This window comes from Mus caroli, unplaced genomic scaffold (genome assembly GCF_978045245.1).
Source record: "Mus caroli unplaced genomic scaffold, Mus_caroli_1 scaffold_12, whole genome shotgun sequence".
NCBI classification, from domain to species: Eukaryota; Metazoa; Chordata; class Mammalia; order Rodentia; family Muridae; genus Mus; species Mus caroli.
This window is the reverse complement of record NW_028227267.1, coordinates 23,828,752-23,847,791: the sequence shown is the minus strand read 5'-3', so window position 1 is coordinate 23,847,791 and position 19,040 is coordinate 23,828,752. Positions and strand designations below refer to the sequence as shown.

The 19,040-nt window shown below is 52.4% G+C and overlaps 1 protein-coding gene across 3 annotated transcripts; it reads right to left on the bottom strand.

The window, feature by feature from the left end:
- Window positions 1-727: 727 nt before the first annotated feature.
- On the bottom strand, window positions 728-19,040 carry Itih4 (inter-alpha-trypsin inhibitor heavy chain 4). 3 transcript variants are annotated; one of them, XM_021181234.3, is made up of 23 exons: window positions 18,865-19,040; window positions 17,496-17,656; window positions 15,746-15,850; window positions 15,469-15,631; window positions 15,220-15,330; window positions 14,473-14,601; window positions 13,753-13,869; window positions 13,367-13,535; window positions 13,163-13,288; window positions 12,794-12,975; window positions 12,520-12,705; window positions 10,085-10,224; window positions 9,701-9,855; window positions 9,419-9,448; window positions 9,096-9,155; window positions 8,461-8,700; window positions 7,647-7,709; window positions 7,339-7,371; window positions 7,138-7,254; window positions 5,820-5,988; window positions 1,526-1,680; window positions 1,334-1,430; window positions 728-939 (listed from the first exon to the last, which is right to left on the bottom strand). In XM_021181234.3, exons 1-23 carry the CDS (start codon window positions 18,952-18,954, stop codon window positions 870-872), a joined length of 2,868 nt encoding a protein of 955 aa, XP_021036893.1. In that variant the 5' UTR covers window positions 18,955-19,040; the 3' UTR covers window positions 728-869. The 3 variants fall into 3 exon arrangements, with proteins under 3 accessions (XP_021036893.1, XP_021036894.1, XP_021036895.1); XM_021181235.3 differs by having other exon boundaries at window positions 7,647-7,706; XM_021181236.3 differs by lacking the exon at window positions 7,647-7,709.

Below are 19,040 nucleotides of genomic sequence, written 5' to 3'. Positions count from 1 at the left end.
TTTGTTTTGTTTTGTTTTGCTTGTTTTGTTTTTCTGAGACAGGGTTTCTCTGTATAGCTCTGGCGGTGTCCTGGAACTCACTTTGTAGACCAGGCTGGCCTCAAACTCAGAAATCCACCTGCCTCTGCCTCCTGAGTGCTGGGATTAAAGGCATGCACCACCACGCCTGGCTAGCAAGGGCTCTTAACACCAGCCAGCTCTCTACCCGACAGGGATGCATCTTTCAAGGGTCATTTTCCATGGTGGGTGGGATTTACAGGGCTCACTGGTATTCTTGTATGTAACCCCCACCCATGACCCTGTAAATACTCAATAAACTCACTGCTTTACCAACTGGGCTAGGATGGAATCCTTTCTTTCATCTGTCGCTGGTGCCCTCTCTGGGATGAACAGACATTCATTCACTTCTCTTCAAGAACTATGGCGTCATACCCCTGCCCAACCCAGTTTACCCCTTTTGAGTAAAGCTGGTTTTCATGGTCCAGGCAATGCCCTGGTCTCTCTGGAGAGTGCTCTGAGGCCTTCACTTGGTGCTGCATTGACATTTTGAATGGCTGGTTTTAGATTCCTGTGACAAAGACCAAGATGGTGTGAAAACTTTCCCTGGTCCCAGGCTGTCAAGGGCCAGTTCCAGAAGAGTTTAATGTTCTTTGAGACAGAATATACAGGTTGGGACCCTAAGTCCCACAGGACTGGCCACATGGAATCATGACACCAACTCCCTGGGTTCACACTGCCCTTCTTTATTTGTAACAAGGGAGCATCCTCTCCCCATCAAGGTCTCGGCCTCACAGGCATCCCTGTTGGCATAAGGTGTCATCTGCCTGCGTACAAGGACAACATGGCAGGGAGCGGTGCTCCTAACAGTTCTATATCTTCACTGTCCAGCAGGAAATCTCTGCTCCTGGGAACCCTTCTTGGTAACTCAACTTGAGCTCTCTGAGGTAGGAAGACAACAGAGAAAACATAGGTAGGTGGCCAACCAATCTCAGGTAAGATGAAGGAGATGGGGGAGGGGTTGTAGACTGGAGCACAGAGTGCAGAAGTCCCCCAGAATTCCCTCTGATACAGGTCAGGAAGGCCCAGTTGCCCAAGGATTATTCAAGGGGATTTCTTTGTGATGTCTTCTGGGCCCAAGACTTTGGAAGTTGGAAAGCGGCAAGGAAACCATGGTACTGCCCACAACCTAGAATCCAAGCTGACCATCCTCTGTGGGGATGCTTTCAGTTCCCAAGCATGGACAGGAATGGGGTTCTGCAGATCCCATCTCTCACCCACACCCCCAATCCCTACCCAACCATAGCCGGGCTCAGTGGCCTGTCTGCATGGTTACCTGGTAGCCGGGTAGTCAACTCCTTGAACTCTGACTGTCCGTTTTGTATTATCTGGCTCGACGGGTGGCTCCCAGACAATGTCCCGGTAAAACTGACCTGAGGTAAAGGGTAGGTCGGTGAGGGTTAAGGACAGTGAGGGAGATGGGCAGAAGTGAGTGGCCCAGCCTGTGCCCAGTCCAGTGGAATCCTACCAAGCTCCCCTTTAACGTTGTTGGAGAAGTGCTGGGTGTCATTCAAAAGCAGCATCAGTCCTCTCTGAGGGTCATCCAGGGACAGGAGGCCGATGGTGACTTTGTCTGGGCCACTGAGCTGTAGGAGTCCCATCATATTCATGGTCATCTTCAAGCTGCAGAGAAACACCAAACCCTGAGCAGGAAGGCAGAGATACCTGTGTGGAGGAGTCTCGGTAGGCTGTGCCTCAGCAGCAGGGTGGGGCCTCTGCTCTTGACCAGGAAGCCACTGTGTAGCCTTACACAGAGTGTCCCTTTAATCTTCTAGGCTTAGTTTCCTCATTGGCAAGAGAGCACTGAGGTGAGCTTAGTGATGTCCAATTTCCCTGCATTGTTTGTAAAAGAGAAGGATGAGTCCCTTGCTCTGGGTGTAAGTTTGCTTTCTCATGACGGAATTTTATATGATTTTATTGGGGGTGATGGATAACAGTCACTGTCAATTTGACTGGACCAAAAGGCACCTGGAATAGTCATAAAACTCATCTCTGGATGTGTCTACATTTTTGGAGGTTAAGAGAAGGGGGGAATCTTGTAAGGAGCCGTCCTCACATTCGCCATTATAAGATGGCACTGACACCTGTGTTCTAAGTAGTAAACAAACCATCTGCACATGCGCTGGGGTAGTTTCCCACCCCATGTGCTCTGCCTTTCCCGTGATGACAACTCTGGCTGATGGGCTGCAGCCAATCAGGGAGTGACACGTCCGAGGCGGAGGACAGTCCTCCATAAAAGGGAGGGGGCTCCGCCATCTCTCTCTCTCTCTGGCTCTCTTCTCCACTGGCTCCTGATGGGGTAAGCAATAAAGCTTGTGCCGCAGAAGATTCCGGTTGCCCTGAGTGTGTTCTTACCAGGGGGAATAAAAGCGGCGGGCAACAAATGGTGCCGGAACCCGCGAACTACTGCATCACGGGGAAGGAGCGGTTAATGAAGTGTTCCCACAAAACAGACTGTTGAGAAGGATCCGGCATGGGTTCAGAACTCTTCAGCTGGGGAACGGAGCAGAACCAGAACTGCTGGGATGGGACGCGTGTTACAGCTTTACAAGGTATGTCTAGTCTTGAACTTTCTCTAGTGTTAAAAGCCCTTTTATTTCTTTTCACATGTCAACAAGTGGTTAAGGCAGGGTGGAGAATTCTGGACGAAATTCAAGACAGTCTATCAGAAGTAAAGTGGGGAGAGATTAGAAGGAAAGAGGAGAGAAAACAAAGGAAAAAAGAAAAGTTAATGTCAGGGAAAAATACCTGGGGAGAGATTAGAAGGAAAGAGGAGAAAAGAGATGAGTTTAAAGAGCCAGTTCTTAGTAGCTGTGAATCAGATAAAGAAATTAGCTCTTCTGAGAAAACAGACTTGGAGGAGGGAGCAGCTCGTTATGAGAGAGAAATGCGAGCTTATAGGTCAAGAAAAAAGCCAAAAGCAGCTGGCAAAGGCCAGCTTGCTGCTTGGCCTCAGGGCAGTCAGCTTCAGGGTCATAGTGCACCTCCGCCCTATGCGGAGCCCCCGCCCTGCGTAGTGCGTCAGCCCTGCGCAGAGAGGCAGTGCGCAGACTCGTTCATTCCAAGAGAGGAACAAAGGAAGATGCAACAGGCATTTCCGGTCTTTGAAGGAGCCGAGGGTGGGCGTGTTCACGCTCCGGTAGACTATACACAGATTAAAGAGCTTGCCGAATCGGTCCGTAAATATGGAGCCAATGCTAATTTTACCTTGGTGCAGTTAGACAGGCTTGCTGGCATGGCACTAACTCCTGCCGACTGGCAAATGATTGCAAAAGCCGCTCTCCCCAGTATGGGCAAATATATGGAATGGAGAGCACTATGGCAAGAGGCTGCACAAACTCAGGCCCGAGCAAATGCTGCCGCTTTGACTCCAGAGCAGAGAGATTGGACCTTTGACCTGTTAACGGGTCAGGGAGCTTATACCGCTGATCAAACAAATTATCACTGGGGAGCTTATGCCTAAATTTCCTCCACGGCTATTAAGGCCTGGAAGGCGCTCTCCCGAACAGGTGAAGCCACTGGACAATTAACAAAGATACAGCGGCTGAACGTCATTGTTCAGAGCCAGATAGGCCCAAAGAAATGGTTAAATGGAAAGATGTTTTAAATAACAAATGGAAAGGCCCGGATCCTATTTTGATAAGATCCAGGGGAGCTGTTTGTGTTTTTCCACAGAATGAAGACAACCCATACCAGAAAGACTCACCCGAAAAATCCAGACTGACCAAGGGAATACTGATGTCCCTCGTCTTGGTGATGTCCAGTGCGACAACAACAAAGGGAAAGCAGCGTTGGGAGATACAGAATTGGACGGCTAAATTTGAACAGACCCTTTGAAAATTGAGACTTGCCCCATGCACTTGGACCTGTCCCTGACCTAAGGACTATCTTTTCAACATTTTCCTTCTTTAAAGAATGGGTGGGGGTGGAATTATTTGGAGCTGTTCTTTGCTGTGGATTAGTGTTGCTTCTTTGATTGGTCTGTAAGCTTAAGGCCCAAATTAGGAGAGACATGGTGGTTATTTCCCAGGCGCTTGCAGCACTAGAACATGGTGCTTCCCCTGATATATGGTTATCTATGCTTAAGCAATAGGTCGCTGGCCACTCAGCTCTTGCACTCCACGAGGCTAGTCTCATTGCACGGGATAGAGTGAGTGTGCTTCAGCAGCCCGAGAGAGTTGCACGGCTAAGCACTGCAGTAGAAGGGCTCTGTGGCATTTATGAGCCTATTCTAGGGAGACATGTCATCTTTCAAGAAGGTTGAGTGTCCAAGTGTCCTTCCCCCAGGAAAAACGACACGGGAGCAGACCAAGACCCCTTCGGGTGATGAGCCTGGGAGGAGGTTTTGTGTAAAGCCCCTATTTTACACACTGGGGATTTGACCTCTATCTCCACTCTCATTATTATGGGTGGCCTATTGCTCTTAAATAAAAGAAAAGGGGGAGATGTAAGGAGCCGTCCTCACATTCGCCATTATAAGATGGCACTGACACCTGTGTTCTAAGTAGTAAACAAACCATCTGCACATGCGCTGGGGTAGTTTCCCACCCCATGTGCTCTGCCTTTCCCGTGATGACAACTCTGGCTGATGGGCTGCAGCCAATCAGGGAGTGACACGTCCGAGGCGGAGGACAGTCCTCCATAAAAGGGAGGGGGCTCCGCCATCTCTCTCTCTCTCTGGCTCTCTTCTCCACTGGCTCCTGATGGGGTAAGCAATAAAGCTTGTGCCGCAGAAGATTCCGGTTGCCCTGAGTGTGTTCTTACCAGGGGGAATAAAAGCGGCGGGCAACAGAATCTGTCCTGAACTTGGGCCACACTATCCCGAAACCGGGAGTGGATGGTATAAAAGGGAGGAAGAGAATGCTCTTTGTTTCAGGCACTCTCTGCTCTGCCATGTCCTCTGTCCTGAGGGACTAAGGCCTCCTGTGTGGACAGGATAAGTCCTCCCTCCCTCAAGCTGCTTCCTGTGGGTTTCTGCTCACAGCAGCAGGGAGTCTGCTACACCTATGTCTTTTCAGAGCTTAGCTAAGCTGCTCTCTTGCCAAAGCTTCACACAGACTTTCATTGTCAATTTGATTGGACTGTGAACTACTTAGCAGATTACAAAAGAACCTTTTCTAATGTATTTATTAAAGCATTGCAGAGACCATTGTCATGTTAGTGAACAGCTCAGCAGGAAGGGCTACCCTGATTACATGCAGCAGCATGCGTTAGGGTCGGCCAGGATGGCACAAAAAGCAGAAAAAAGTTTGTGAGGCCGGCTAGACCCTTTGCTTTCTCCACCTCTTGGCTGCCCTGAGGTGAGCCGTGCATGCTTGCGTCCCCTTAGGCTCGCCATCATGATGATCTGACCAGGTCCAGAGACAGTAGAACCTTGGACTGCTGGCCTGAACACTGGCCAAAATAATCCTTTGTCCCTTGCTCCTCCCAGGTGTGTGTTACAGCAGCACTACTCACCTGCTGCAGGTGAGAGTAACATTCATGAGCCCTGATGTCAGGCCTCGGGCTTTTCCTGAGTGCCACCTTGAGCTCATCAGGCAGGACATGTAAGACACTCTGTACCTGAGTTAGTGATGAGGTCCAGGTCCCAGGACAGGGCCTCAAGAGCAACAGGACATTACAATGTACCCCAACCCCCATCCAGCCAGGACTGCAGCCTACTGCTGGGGACTCAGAACCAACCATTTCATCTGTGGCCTTGGGCCACCCATCATCCTTAACATCATGGCCAGCACAGCTTGGGACCCTGCCCTGGGACTTACCCAGGTAACACAGAGAATAGCGTCTTCTTCCACTTGTATTCAGTGTTTTTTCTGCCTCGTGTCACCACCAATCGTTCAGGGGTTGCATGGACCTGCAGGTGAGGCTTCTGGATGGTCACTTCGATCCACGAGAACCCAGTATTCTCATACTTGCCAGTCACCTCCAGACCTAAGAAGGCCAGACCAGAGATTTCAAAGTCAATTCAGAGCAATGGCCCCAACAGGGAATCTCCCCTATGTCCTTTCTGGAATGGGGTCCCCAGAAGGATCTCTCTGCTCAGCAATACTTCCACTTCAGTCTGTTCCTCCTCCTCCTCCTCCTCCTCGTCCTCCTCCTCCTCCTCCTTCTTCTTTGTCTTCTTCTTTTTTGAGACAAGATCTCACTTGGTAGGTCAGGCTGGTCTGGAAACTCACTCTGTAGACCAGGCTGGCCTCAAAATCAGAGACCTGCCTGCCTCTGTTTCCCGGGTGCTGCGATTAAAGCTGTGTGCCATTGTGCCTGGCTCAGGTCTAGTTCTTATAATCTCTCCACTCAAGCTTTAGTTTTCTGAGGTTTTGACCTTAGATCCAGCTGATGATCACCCTGCTAGACTTTCGAGAAGTGTGTGTGTGTGTGTGTGTGTGTGTGTGTGTGTGTGTGTGTGTGTTGGGGAATCTTGCTTCAAGTATGGAAGCATGCGTCAGTCCTCTGCAGTGTACCTAGGTCCTGAGCTTGCTCTATGGCTGAGAGTGAGGTGGAAAGTCCGTGCCTCAGAGAGCAGAGCAGCTCCAGAGCTTGGGTGATGATGTAGGAGATCACATGATTCTCAGAGGTATGAGGGGACTGTGGCTCTCCTCGGGGTATTTTGTGGCTCAGTCTGAACATTCCTGAGTTCTGTACATCCCTGTGTCTGCCTGGACACTTCAGCTTGACCAGTGAGGCGAGTCCAGGATTAGTGAGCCGGTCTGGCCAGCACATCTGCTTCTCCAACCATTCCCCTCCTCAGTACTACGAGGAGCCCATGGAGACACAGCGGACATGTGTTCTTCAGCTCTGCCTCCTCTGGGAACATCCTTACCCTGTTCTCAGCCCATCTGACAATCTTGGGTGACCCTGTATAGCTCCCTGACACTAGGCAACTTTGGCCCTCTCTTAGCTCTGGAAATTGACCCGTGTGTGCAGGCCTTGTGGAGTTCCCAGGAAAGCTTACAGGTGCTTATGGGAGGAAGGGCTCTTTTGGTGCACAGGACATTTGCCCCGCTGGGCATGCTGCTGCGGTTAGCGGTAAGTCATATGAGGTCTGGGTTTCAATGTAGATATCTGGGATTTATCTCTTACCCTGACTGGGGTCTACGAACAGCTTCATGGGCTTCTCAGAGTGTAAGATATCCACACAGAGCTGGTCCACACTGGATCCCGGAAGCGGCAAGGTAACAGTAGGAACCTGGGGGTGGTCTAAAATAGCCGGTATATAGTTCCTGTGGCAGGAAGCAAAGTCTGGGGGGGAGGGAGGCATGGGGGGGCAGGAGGAATGCTTACCTGGGTTTGGGGATTCCTCTGGTATGGTGCTTTCTGAAAGAAGGAAGAAAAAGTCTTGGTTCAGGGCATTGTGGATAGGGTGGTAGGCGGCTGTGGCTCTGGCTCTCTTTCCACTTTAGCATGGACAATACCATGTAACAGGTTACAGAGACCCAGGGTTTTTCCTTTTCAATATCTTCTGGAGCTACTGGGGGGGTCTGGTAAGGGCATCTTTATGTTCTTTGTTTGCTTTCAGTGCTGTGGAGCAAATTCAGGGACTGCATTTCAGGCAAATGCTCTATTGCTAAGCTAGGTTATAGCGTCAGTACCTTTATCTTTTTCCATCACGTTTGGTAACACAACCAGATGTGGGTCAGCAGGATATTGTGCTGCTGAGGGGAGCGCATGCACAGGAACATTGGACGGGCAGGGAGAGGCCGTCAGGATGCAGGGACATAGGGCAGAGAGGGAGAGGCCGTCAGGATGCAGGGCCTTCTGCACCCGAGGCCCCTGACCCTTCCTTAAGGTCCACCAAGCTCAGGCCTGGGGGGCAGGGAAGATTTCAAAGAGACAGGTCCCAACTGAGTCTGAGTTCAGACTGGGAACCGAAGCAGGTAAGGGACCATAGTTGGTGCTGGAAGCGGGAAAGCCTTCCTTCTCCATCATGGGAAGTGGATCCTCAGGGAACAAAGGAAGTGTAGAGTCCTGCTCTGGGGGAGGGAGGCCTGGTGTCCAGTAACTGGTTGGGGAAGAGGTGCCTCGAGAAGGGAAGAGTTGGCCACGGTGGTCTAAAGAGCCTAGTTATGAGCCCTCTTGGGACTCAGGGTTCACAAGAGAGGCTACATTGTCAAAGTTTGTGGGCCGGCAATCTAGGGACAGAGCAAGAGCCGGGAGAGCTCATTCCTGAGATAAAATGTTGAGGACAAGGCAGAGAGAGGCTGGCTGAGAACTAGAAAAATGAGGGCAGGAAATAGTATACTTATCCCCAGCCCCTGGCTCCTGGCTCTGCCTGAGGACAGGGTCTCAGCTAGGCCTAGTCTTTCTGAATGTTTTGGCAGATGCCCTTGCTACTGTCCCTCTATGGGCCAGAGTCATTAAGCTCGGAAATGAATAAAGCCCACTGTGAGTCAGAAAGGGGCTCACCAACAGAGGGCAGGCTTAGCATCCTTTCATAGGAAGGCTGAAGGCTGAAGTCAGAGCCAGAAGCAAGAGGAGGTCCAGGGGGTGCAGGAAATCCGGGAGGTCCAGGAGGTGCAGGAAATCCGGGAGGTCCAGGAGGTGCAGGAAATCCGGGAGGTCCAGGAGGTCCGGGGAATCCGGGAGGAATGTGTTGCCTAGATGTCCTAACGCCATCACCCGGTCTGGGTGTATGGGCCCTGCTTCCTAGTTTTAAAACATTGACATGAACAGTTTATCACAGGCAATGTCCTGGGTCCCCCACAGTCAGGACTAGGATGTAGAGAAGGTAGGTAGTCCCTGCTTCTTTCTGGAGAGCCTCCCCTAGCCAGGAGATGGACACCTGTGGAACTCTTCCCCATGGAGGGTCCAGCCTCCCTGGGCAGTGCCCCTTCAATCACCCTGATTGCTGAATCCTCTGGGTCGAGTAAGATTCTAGACAGCCAACTCCTAATTAAATCCACCTGATCTTTACACATGGGCCTGTGACCAGCCAAGTGACCGAGGCTAGGCACTGTCTTTCCATAGCCAAATGTAGAGCCCAGCCTACATCCTGGCACAGTTCTAGAAACCTCCCTTTGCACCCCAGTGTGACTTGTCACCTTTCAGCAAGGTCATCAGTTTAGATCCTCTGACAGGAGGCCTGATGGGGTGGGCTTGAGCTGGAAGACAGGGAGACGTGGGTTTAACTCTTTGGAGCCAGCTCTCTGAGGCTTCATTCTGGGTGCCGGGTCTGTGTACCTAGAGTCCAGGGGCAAGGTCTGCGGGGTAGCCAGTATTTGGGCGAGCGAGCGAGCTACTAAGTACACAGGCATGTTTGGTCAGATGACACCAGCTCCCAGCAGCAGGGGGTGCAGGGGGAAGGTAGCCCTCAGAAAGCTGGCGGACCCTACACAGGCAGGCCTTTGAGCTCGGAGGCCCTTACCTGCTAAGGAGAGTCTCTGCGTGTCATCACCTGTACAAAGAAGCCGGAAGTGAGAGAGGCGGGTATGATGGGTGGTTCTGCCACTTTCAGGAGCTTTTGTTTAAATTTGCTCCACTAGCCCTGGACTCTAACGGGTGCACGCAGTGAGTCTGGGGGCCGGGCTGCAGAACCTGTCCTCAGTTTCCACCTTAGTGAGTTAAGACGGGTCTCTGGGAGTCTATGATGGCAGGGTCAGGGTCATGGTCTGAAGCAATGGAGGCTGAGACCCAGCTCCACACTCACCGACTTCCACAGGCTTCTCAGCAACTTGGAATTGTTCTTGACCTTCAGGCTTGGTGACCACCATGTGTGTGAGGGGGGTGACAAAATTGTACTTGAGTGACAAGTTCAGAACTTGGGCCTCAAGGGCCTCTAATTCGGCACCTGATGCTGAAATCCTGTGGGTTGAAGACACGAGAGAGCTCAGGAGGTCCCTGCGTATCTCGGCAGCACCCCCCTGCCCCCACCGGCCCCTTCTTGTGAGTGCCCTTGGAAGAATTTGGACATAACGCTTCATGCATACCTGGTAGATAGCCTGTGCCAGATGTGCCTGCCCCACCACTAAAAGGGCTCAATGGTTTCACGTGAAAGCCACTGCAGTGCCTTACAAGGGTCAGGGTCACTTACCTCTGCTCCAGCCGTTGCTGTATAGTCAGCAGTGCCCACAGTCTCTCCATAAAGTTGTGAAAGATGTACTTGGGGCTCTTAAACTCCTTCTCTTGTTGGGCTACGCTGGCCTCCGTTTGGAAAGTGATGTTCTGCATGTGCTGGAAAGAGGTGCCCGTCCAGGCAAGCGCAGTGAGGGCCTTGGGCCCACACCTGCCCAGCCTGCGTTACTGTTCAGCATCATGAAGCTGGGAAGGGAGTTCAGGAGTATGACGGTCTCCCACAGATGCTCCGGGGTAAGAAGGAGGTCGGGTAAATGTTAGCAGCTGATCGGGTGTCGCAAGACAGCTGTGTAGCCAGGAGCTTGGGTCAGCTGGCCTTTTATAAGAAGGGACAGCAACTTCCAGGCCAGAGCAGAAGGAAGAGGCCTCAAACACAGCGTGGGGCAGAAAGGTGTCCGCGTCCCCAGACATGGGGGAAAGGAAGGGAAAGGAAAGGAAAGGCCTTGCCCAGTAGTTAGCAGTGGGCCTGAGACCAGTATTTCAGAGCCCTAGCAAGCTGTCTGCTCCACATTGCCCCTCTGCTGGGACAATGACACCCTGACATTGCCACCCTGGGACAATGACAGGAAACAAGAGCCTCAAGAAACACAGTCTGACTGCTTTCTTCCCAGGTGGCTATGGTCTTAAGTTGGCCCAGATGGCAGCCTAGGAAAGGGGGCCAGGAGCAAGGATGTCCCAAGCCTACTTCATCAGAAGGACAGGCAGCTAAGAGGCCCTGTGCAATCTTCTATTAGGGCATAGAACCTTCACAGGACCAAGGGCCTCTCCTCCTATTGATGACCAACTAGGCCATCCTCTGCTACATAAGCAGCTAGAATCATGGGTCCCACCATGTGCTTTCTTTGATTGGTGGTTTAGTCCCAAGGAGCTGTGGGGATAGTGGTTAGTTCATATTGTTGTTCCTCCTATGGGCTACAGACCCCTTTAGCTCCTTGGGTCCTTTCTCTAGCTCCTTCATTGGGTACCCTGTGCTCCATCCAATGGATGGCTGTGAGCATTCACTTCTGTATTTGTCAGGCACTAGCAGAGCCCCTCAGGAGACAGCTATATCAGGCTCCTGTCAGCTTGAGTCTGACGCCTTAGACCACTTGGCCATCCTGACACTCATCAGCCAAGAGTTTATCTTCCTGCTTAGTGCCCTAGATTCTATTCCCTGCACTAAAACCAAAGTGTACACAGCCCTGTCCGTTATGTTTGAAGTCATGTTTGTGATTACACAGGGCTAGGAAGTATTCCACGGTAACTCTACGAAGTAGGCACCTGGACGAACTACATTTGTGTTCGGGAGGAAACAAGTTTAAGTCACTTGTCACCTATGGGGTGACAAGTAATGGAGGTTGGTTTGAAGACAGGTTGTTTGGTCATACAGTCTTCAGGACAGTCCTACTATTTGGCCATGTCTGAGATGAGGCCCTGGGCCCCACTCCATCCCCACCCACTGCTGTTTCTCACAGACAAGGTGCCCTGATGGCATATGAGCCCATTCCTGGGTTCTGCTGCTCCTATGGCTCGCTCAGTCTCAGCAGACCCCCTACAGGATTCCCATTCTGACCCCAGGTCAAAGCACAGGTCAGTGCTCCCAGCACAGGTCAGTGCTCCCAGCACTGTTCTTCTGAATTCCTGGATATGTGCTGTCAGGCACATTCTAGGCTGTCACTCTGTTTTTGTACAAGTTGTCTGTCCCAGGAAGGTAAGGAGGGTTGGCCTTATTTACTGCTGCATCCCTCAACCTAAAGACTCTGACAGGCTGAACCTGCTGCACCCAGAGCCAGAGGCATCAGAGCAAGGATGGGCCAGCTCTGTGAGGTGAGCCAGAAGCAGTGGGGACCAGCGTATGTTGTCTGTCCTACCTGGAGCTTGCTCTGCTCTCCTGTGAAGTGGTTCTCTCTGTCTGCCCACACCCTCAAAGGCCTATTATGAGGACAGAGGGAACAGGGCATCGGGAAGGAACATCTGCTGCCATCTTATTCTCCAATAGAGTCAGGAGGCAACAGGGTGGACCGAGTTATCAGTTCCTATATGCGCTAGAGTCTCTTATGAGCAGTAGTATGTTGTCTTAGTGGATCTCTACCATGAACCCATGCAGCCAGAGCCGGTATCCTTCAGGAAAACCCGAGGGAAAGGGACCTTAGACACTCACTTAAGGTCAATCAGCTGGAATTTGGTGTGACTAGCACTTGAGCATAGTTCCTTGGGAGCAAATACGAAGGCTGCCCAGGCTGCCCCAGGCTACCCCAGGCTACTCCAGGCTACCCCAGGCAGTTCCAGGCTACCCCAGGCTGTTCCAGCTGCCCCAGCTTCCCCAGACTGCCCCAGGCTACCCCAGACTGCCCCATGCTGCCCCCAGCTGCCCCAGGCTGCCCCTTTGCTCCAGGATGACTCCCCCAAGCTTACCATCTGCCCACTGACTTTGGCTAAGAGGACATCAGGGCCCTGGTCCTGGAGCTTCCCAGCCACCACCATCTCTGAGCCCTTAAAGTGGTGTTGGAACTTGTACCGAGTGACTTCCTCCACAGCATCACTGGGGTATTCGAAGGCCACTGATGAGAGCAGCGGATTGGCTACTTCGTGGTAGAAATCCTACGGTGGGGGTGGGGGACATGTCACAAAGGCCAGGCAAACGGGGTCTGCCTGATGGTCTGCACCCAACCTTGGATCAAACCGGTACCTGAAGCTGCAGTGCAGAGTCTGAATCCTCATAGATGCGCCGGGCCAGGCCACCGTTGTCCAGTGCTAGCTTCTCCAGGAAAGGATAGTTCACATCAAAGCCAAACCCCAGGCAGAAGAGGCTATACTGCCCATTGATGGCTTCCCGCACGTTGTTCTGGATAGTCGTGGGATTGGTCTCTCCTAGACGCATGGATTTGGGAATCGGATGAGAAAGAATGATTTGCTCAGTGGATATTTCTGGAACTTCAGAGCCAAAAGGGTGTTAACGATTCTCCCTGTCCCCGTCTCAGGTTCCACAGCCAGCCTGGAAGCAGGTCCAGCCTCGCTCCACGTCTAACATGCCCAGGAATGGCCGCAGTGTCCTCACCCGCAGTGGGGTCACCGTCCGTGAGCAGGATGATAAGGGAGACGCTCTTCGAGGGCAGTAGCTCAGCTTGGTTGCTTCTGTCTAGCAGCTCCACAGCCAATAGCACTGCATTATTGATGTTGGTCCCTGAGGGGCACAGACTCAGGGTTGGTCCGAGCCAGTGACCATGGAAGCCCCAGCCTCTTAAGATGCAGAGGCACTCACCTCCGTGAGCCTGGATCCTGGAAGCATAGTTTACGGCCTTGTTCAAATTCTCCTCTGTCGCTTGCACCAGTGACCGCTTCCATTGGTTTGCTTCCCCACTGAACACAATGAGGTTGAACTGGTCTTGGGGGCTGAGGTCTTTCAAGATCTTGACTAGGGCTTCTCGGGTCTGATGGGGGCGGGAGGGGGGGAAGAAGACAAGGCGGGTATTCTTAGAGGGGCTCTCCAAAAGTGTATGATCCTTGCGGTAGTATCCTGGTATCTTAGGTGGGCTCATAGTGTACGCTTCAGGCCAAACTTGGTCCCTGGAAGCCCCCCACCCCCCACCCAAGATGCTGAAACAGATGAGGTGGCAGCTGATCTCAGGGCCTGGGAGACAGACCTACCTGCTGGATTTTCTTGCCTGACATAGATCCGCTTTTATCAATGACAAAGATCACATTCTTGGACATTGTAGGAAGGTTCTCTGGAGCAAAGTGGTGCACAAAGTAGCCTTCCTCAATCTGTGACCAGAGCGAGTCCACACTCAGAGGATCAGAATATAAGCCCCACCCACCTCCGTCAGGCCTCCTCATCCCAGATCACCGTCCTCCTTTCATGACTCCTCCCCATGGCAGCTTCTTACCTCCCCCTCCGAATCCTCATCATCTCTCAAAGCTCAACCCCTCGCTAACAGAAGACTTAGGTATTCACGCATCACCCCAGAACTCTCTCCATAACTTCATTCCCTGCTTTAGTATTTGAGGGAGCTTATACTAAAAGACACTATGAACCCACTATCCATCAAGTGGGAGCACTGGGGGGCGGGGGGACAGGGAGTAAAGGGAAACACAAATATGAGTAGCTGTCAGACTTGCACATATGTAACAAATGTATAGAGGGAGACTCCACAAGGTCAGTTTTTGCAGAGACAACCCTTTTCTGCCTCCAGAAAGAGAATAACATTCAGCATCATGATGGAGCTGCCTGTTTTCTGTCTGAGTCAACCCCTAGCGCAGAGTACAGAGGAGGGGCCTCCATTTTCCTTTTCCAGAACCCCCATGCTTAGACGTGTGAAGGAAATACAGAGTTTGAGGTTTCCTTGCTCTTGTCTGTAGTCCACCCACCTGAATGGAGCCCCCAGAGTCAGACCGGTTGACATCATAGCGGACAATGAAGTCTCCATTCAGCACCGTGTCCTGCTCACTCTGAGACTTCTGTTGCTGGGAGAGCGTCGGCTTGAACCGGATATGAGCCTAGAGGAACAGTCGAAGCTGAAGTTAAAATGAACAGGTGGAGCATGCCCTCTCTGTGTGCACTTCAGAAAATCAGATTCCAAATGCGTGCAGCCACGGGCAAAAACTCGAGGGGACTTTCATTCTGAGCTGGAGGGTGACAGCATGCCTTCGGTATGTGTGCGCGGCGTGCACATATATGCACCCCACCTCTGGGGACGTGCAACCATCTGGGCTCAGCGCAATCCAGTTCTCTCTGAGGATCCTCCCATCAGTCTGCTCTCCCCCATAGACTCCAAGCTCCTAGAAGGGCCCACTGAGCATCTCTAGGTCATACTGTCCTGTCTTTTTGGTAGTGGCTTTTGGAGATGCAGCTCAGGGAACTCCCAACTGTTTGGGGGAATCTAGCCCCTGGTCTCAAGGCTGGTGTGCAGCTCAGGGAACTCCCAACTGTTTGGGGGAATCTAGCCCCTGGTCTCAAGGCTGGTGTGCAGCTCAGGGAACTCCCAACTGTTTGGGGGAATCTAGCCCCTGGTCTCAAGGCTGGTGTGCAGCTCAGGGAACTCCCAACTGTTTGGGGGAATCTAGCCCCTGGTCTCAAGGCTGGTGTCTTCACTTTGATGGTCATAGCGTGCTCACCTTGGTCTTGTTCTGTGAAGTGGTAAGGGCATTTGCCAGCTCCGGGGTCATGAAGGTGCTCTCTGTCTCCAGGATGCTAATACCCTGAGGCTCAAAGATGTAGATGTCCATCTGCAAGCAAGATAATACGGGTCACCAGGGAAACCGCAAGGTGGGCTGTGCTCCCAGAAAGCTAGCTGGACAAGGGGAGGCTGCCTTAGTTGGGAGGGATTATTGATGGGGTTTCCTGGAGAAGGCAGTGCCAGGTACCTGAAGGTGCTTCACCAGCTGCTGAGGCCTCACTTTGAGGAGTAGCTCATACATTCCCAGTCGCCTTTGGAGCAGTTCCTGGTATATGAGTTCGAAGGTAATCTTGGAACCAGGGGCCACGTTGACTGACACTTCAAACTTCTCCATCTGCCTCCCAGTGGTCCTGGGGGATAAGAACAAGAACCCATTAGGTCAGGTAGGGGATGGCTCCTGGAGGGGACAAAGCTGAAGGGGAGGAGCAGTCTCTACCTATCCACATCCTCCCCTATAGGCTCACTTGACGATGCCAGCGCTCTCTCCCCGGCCCACGGCGGCACTGTATTGTTTCTGGGCTTCGGCCTTCTCTTTGACAACCCCTGGGTAGGTCACGCCATCGATGATCCTAGTGAGGAAGAGAACAACCGAGAACCTTCTTAGAAAGACTTTTCTAGAATTCGGTGAGATAGATGTGACTCCTGTCTTTGCCTGGGACAATGGCGTTTATTATGCACCTACGGGGTAGAAGACCCCATCAAGGACACTGGGAGTGGCTTTCATCTATCCTGAGACATACACAGTGTTGGGACACATGGGTGTTACTGTAGGGACAGAGCAGAAAGTTACAGAGAAAGCAGGACTGGGATAAACTCAGTCCGCGTTCCGTTGCCCCATGACCCTTATGAACTGTTCCAAAGCACCAGCTAATCATAGCAAAACCAAGAGAGTGATGAGTTGTTCTTTACCCAGCCCTACATCTGCCTCTGTGTGGTCAGACTTGAGCAGGAGGGAGACACAGGACAGAAGGCTGCGATCCTATTTCTTTTCCCTCTGCCCTCCTGCTTAGCGCAGGTGTTGCAGGGAGCTTGGCATCTCTGGAGGCAGATTTGGGGCACCTAGTGGTGGACACTTCTGGGAATGTAGGCAAGTTTCTTCTGGAAGCTAGCCTTTGATGCGGAGAAGGGACTGCCAGGGCCATTTCTCTGCACAGGAAATGGCTGTTCCAGGAGCCTCTTGTGGGGTGAATAGGGACCAGAAATGGTCACCTGCTCGTCCTGGGAGTGGTACCGGAGGGTGGGGGTGTGCAGAGACGGGGGGGTGGGGTGGGGGGGTGGAAAGGGAGGGGACCTAGCTGAATCCACAGAACAGGCGTCTTCCGTTCCCTTCTCTGGTCATGGTTAAGTCTTGGGCCAGAATGGGAACAAACAGGGAAAGCCTGGCTCCTTCTCCTGGCTGGAAAGTTCGTCCCTTCTCCAGACTCTCTGCTGGGGCTCCTGCTGGGGTGGGGGTGGGGTGGGGTGGGGCGAGGGGGCGGGACACGGAGACCTGCCCTGCCCTGCTCTTCTCTGTGCTATAGAAAGACCTGGGGCCACTAGCATAAACATGGGGGGAGGGGGCTGTTCTAGGGTGGAGGTGGGTGGGGAGAAAGGGAGGAGCCAGCCACAGGGAACCTAGCCTGCCCCCTTCTCCCTAGCTCTCCTCCCCCACTAAGTGCTCCCCCTGTCGGGAGCAGTCTGCTTTCAATGCTGCCTCCCTGGGAGGCTAGGGCCAAACATGGACTTTTGCCAAATTCAACAAACATTGCAAAATAGATCAGGGCAGCGTTGCAAAGGGACGAAGAGGGCACAGTAAGGACTGCTGCTGGCTCAGAGTCCTCAGGAACCCTGGAATCTCCTGAGGAGGTAGAGTAGAGCCACCTGCCCTCTGCAGTGACAAAGGGGACCCCAGGAGGTAGGGCTTATGTTTCTCCAGCTGGAACCTGATTTTGGTGACTTCCTGTGCCAAAGCTAGCATTGGCCTAGGCCTGGACTTCTGGAAGGCAAAGACTCCAAGGCAGTGTGGTTCTCGGTCTGTCACTTAGCAGGACTTAGTGAGGAGGCTGGATGACAGGTGGGACAGAGGCATCTCTGGGCTTGATAACATCTTGTTCCCTGTGAGGCTGACTCATGGAACAGAGGTCCCGAGTGCCCAACTTGTGGAACTCCATGTCTCAGGCCCAGGGAAGATGGACTTGCAGGACTGGGTTGTGGAAGAGGTAGGGAGACACCTACATGGAGAAGTTGGTGATGAAGGCTTTCCTGGGTAGCTCTACTTGGAAGGTCGCTTCTTGAACAGCATCGGCTCTGTTGACCACCCGGCTGGTGACAACAGTATGAGCAAATCGGGAAGAGACCCGGGAGTCCACAGTGAGGCTGTAGATATCGATGCCATTCTGGACAAGGGACAGGGAGGAGGGCTGGGTTGTTTACCTGCCACCCCCCTACACACCCTAATTCTTCAAGAGTAGGCTTCGACGCTAGTCCCAGACCAACCTCCACCCTTCATCTGGCCCAGATACTGTTTAGGCCTCAGACAGAAGTCATCACACATCTCAGTGAAGCTGAAGGCAGCTGTGGACCTCATTCCCCACAAGACAGTCCCATAGAGCAGACCTACAGAGACCTCATGGGAAACAAAGCGCCCAGGCTAACAGCGCAAGCCTGGAGAGATCACACTTCTCATCTCGGCAGAGTCAGGGGCCCAGAGTCAGGGGCCCTGTGTGCAGGTTGAGATCTGCCTAGTACGAGGGGTCTTTGATTTTTGGAAACTCTGGCCTCAGTGAAAGTGGGAGAACACTCCTGCCACTCTCCTATCAGACAGTCCTGGGAATCTGTTGACAATCATGTCTCTAAGGAGCGATGCTCTTCTTTGTCAATATTCCCTGCAATGGACTCTCTGCCCTGACCCCTTCACTGGGTACTGCTCGACACATACACGGTTTACCCCAAGGCTGGCATGTCCTTAAGAAAAGACATGTGCACACACACAGCCCCGTTCCTCTACCTGCTCCATGTGCCATGCTGTACACACACAAACTGTTCAGATACTCATGGTTACCTGCCCCAGTTTAGCACAGAGGGACAGCATGACTTGTTTACAGGTTAAGCGTCAGCTCTGTACCATGTGTGGCACTAGACACTTCCTAGGTATCATAAGCTTCATTATCAACCAGCACAGCACTCAGACTATGTTTTATTATCACCGTCTTTCAGATGAGGAAACTGATAGGTTGACCATGTAAGTCATTCCCAGAGGTCACTCATCTAGAGCAGAAGCGCTGGGCTTATACAGCCACATCCTGACTTACTTGGCTCTGCTGTCAGCCTCAAGGGGCAACTGGCTCTCCTCTTTCATCTATAAAGTGGCGAGAATAGGACTATCCCATCTATTAAGTGAAGGAGCCTTAAGGATCTCTGGGTACTGCCTGGTTACCCAGCGGTTAGCAACTTGTCTTGGCATACACACTAACCTGCACACCTGCCTACTTAATTACACGCATACTGAAGAGGCACCCCCCAACTTTCCAGATGTGTCTGCTCATTACCCAGCTCACACCACACTCACACAGGTAGACACAGAGGCACCTATGGGTACTGCTACCTTCTCGGCAGTAGTGGTCGGAAGCACAGCCAACAGTGAAGGCAAGAACAGCACAAGGTTCCACATGTGGGCAGGGGCAGGGCTCTTCATTTGCCTTCAGTTGCCCACCAGACTGCTTCTGAGCCCCAGAGCAGGTGGGTTATAAACTGGCAACTTGCTGGTTGGCCTGCCCCTGC

Bases quoted from the DNA above. Each gene is read 5' to 3' on its own strand.
- Itih4 (XM_021181234.3), bottom strand. From the start codon at position 18,954: ATGAAGAGCCCTGCCCCTGCCCACATGTGGAACCTTGTGCTGTTCTTG. The intron at 9,856-10,084 runs GTAAGTGACCCT...TTCAACCCACAG, and splicing joins CAGCAACGGCTGGAGCAGAG to GATTTCAGCATCAGGTGCCG. The intron at 940-1,333 runs GTAACCATGCAG...TTCCTACCTCAG, and splicing joins GTTGACTACCCGGCTACCAG to AGAGCTCAAGTTGAGTTACC.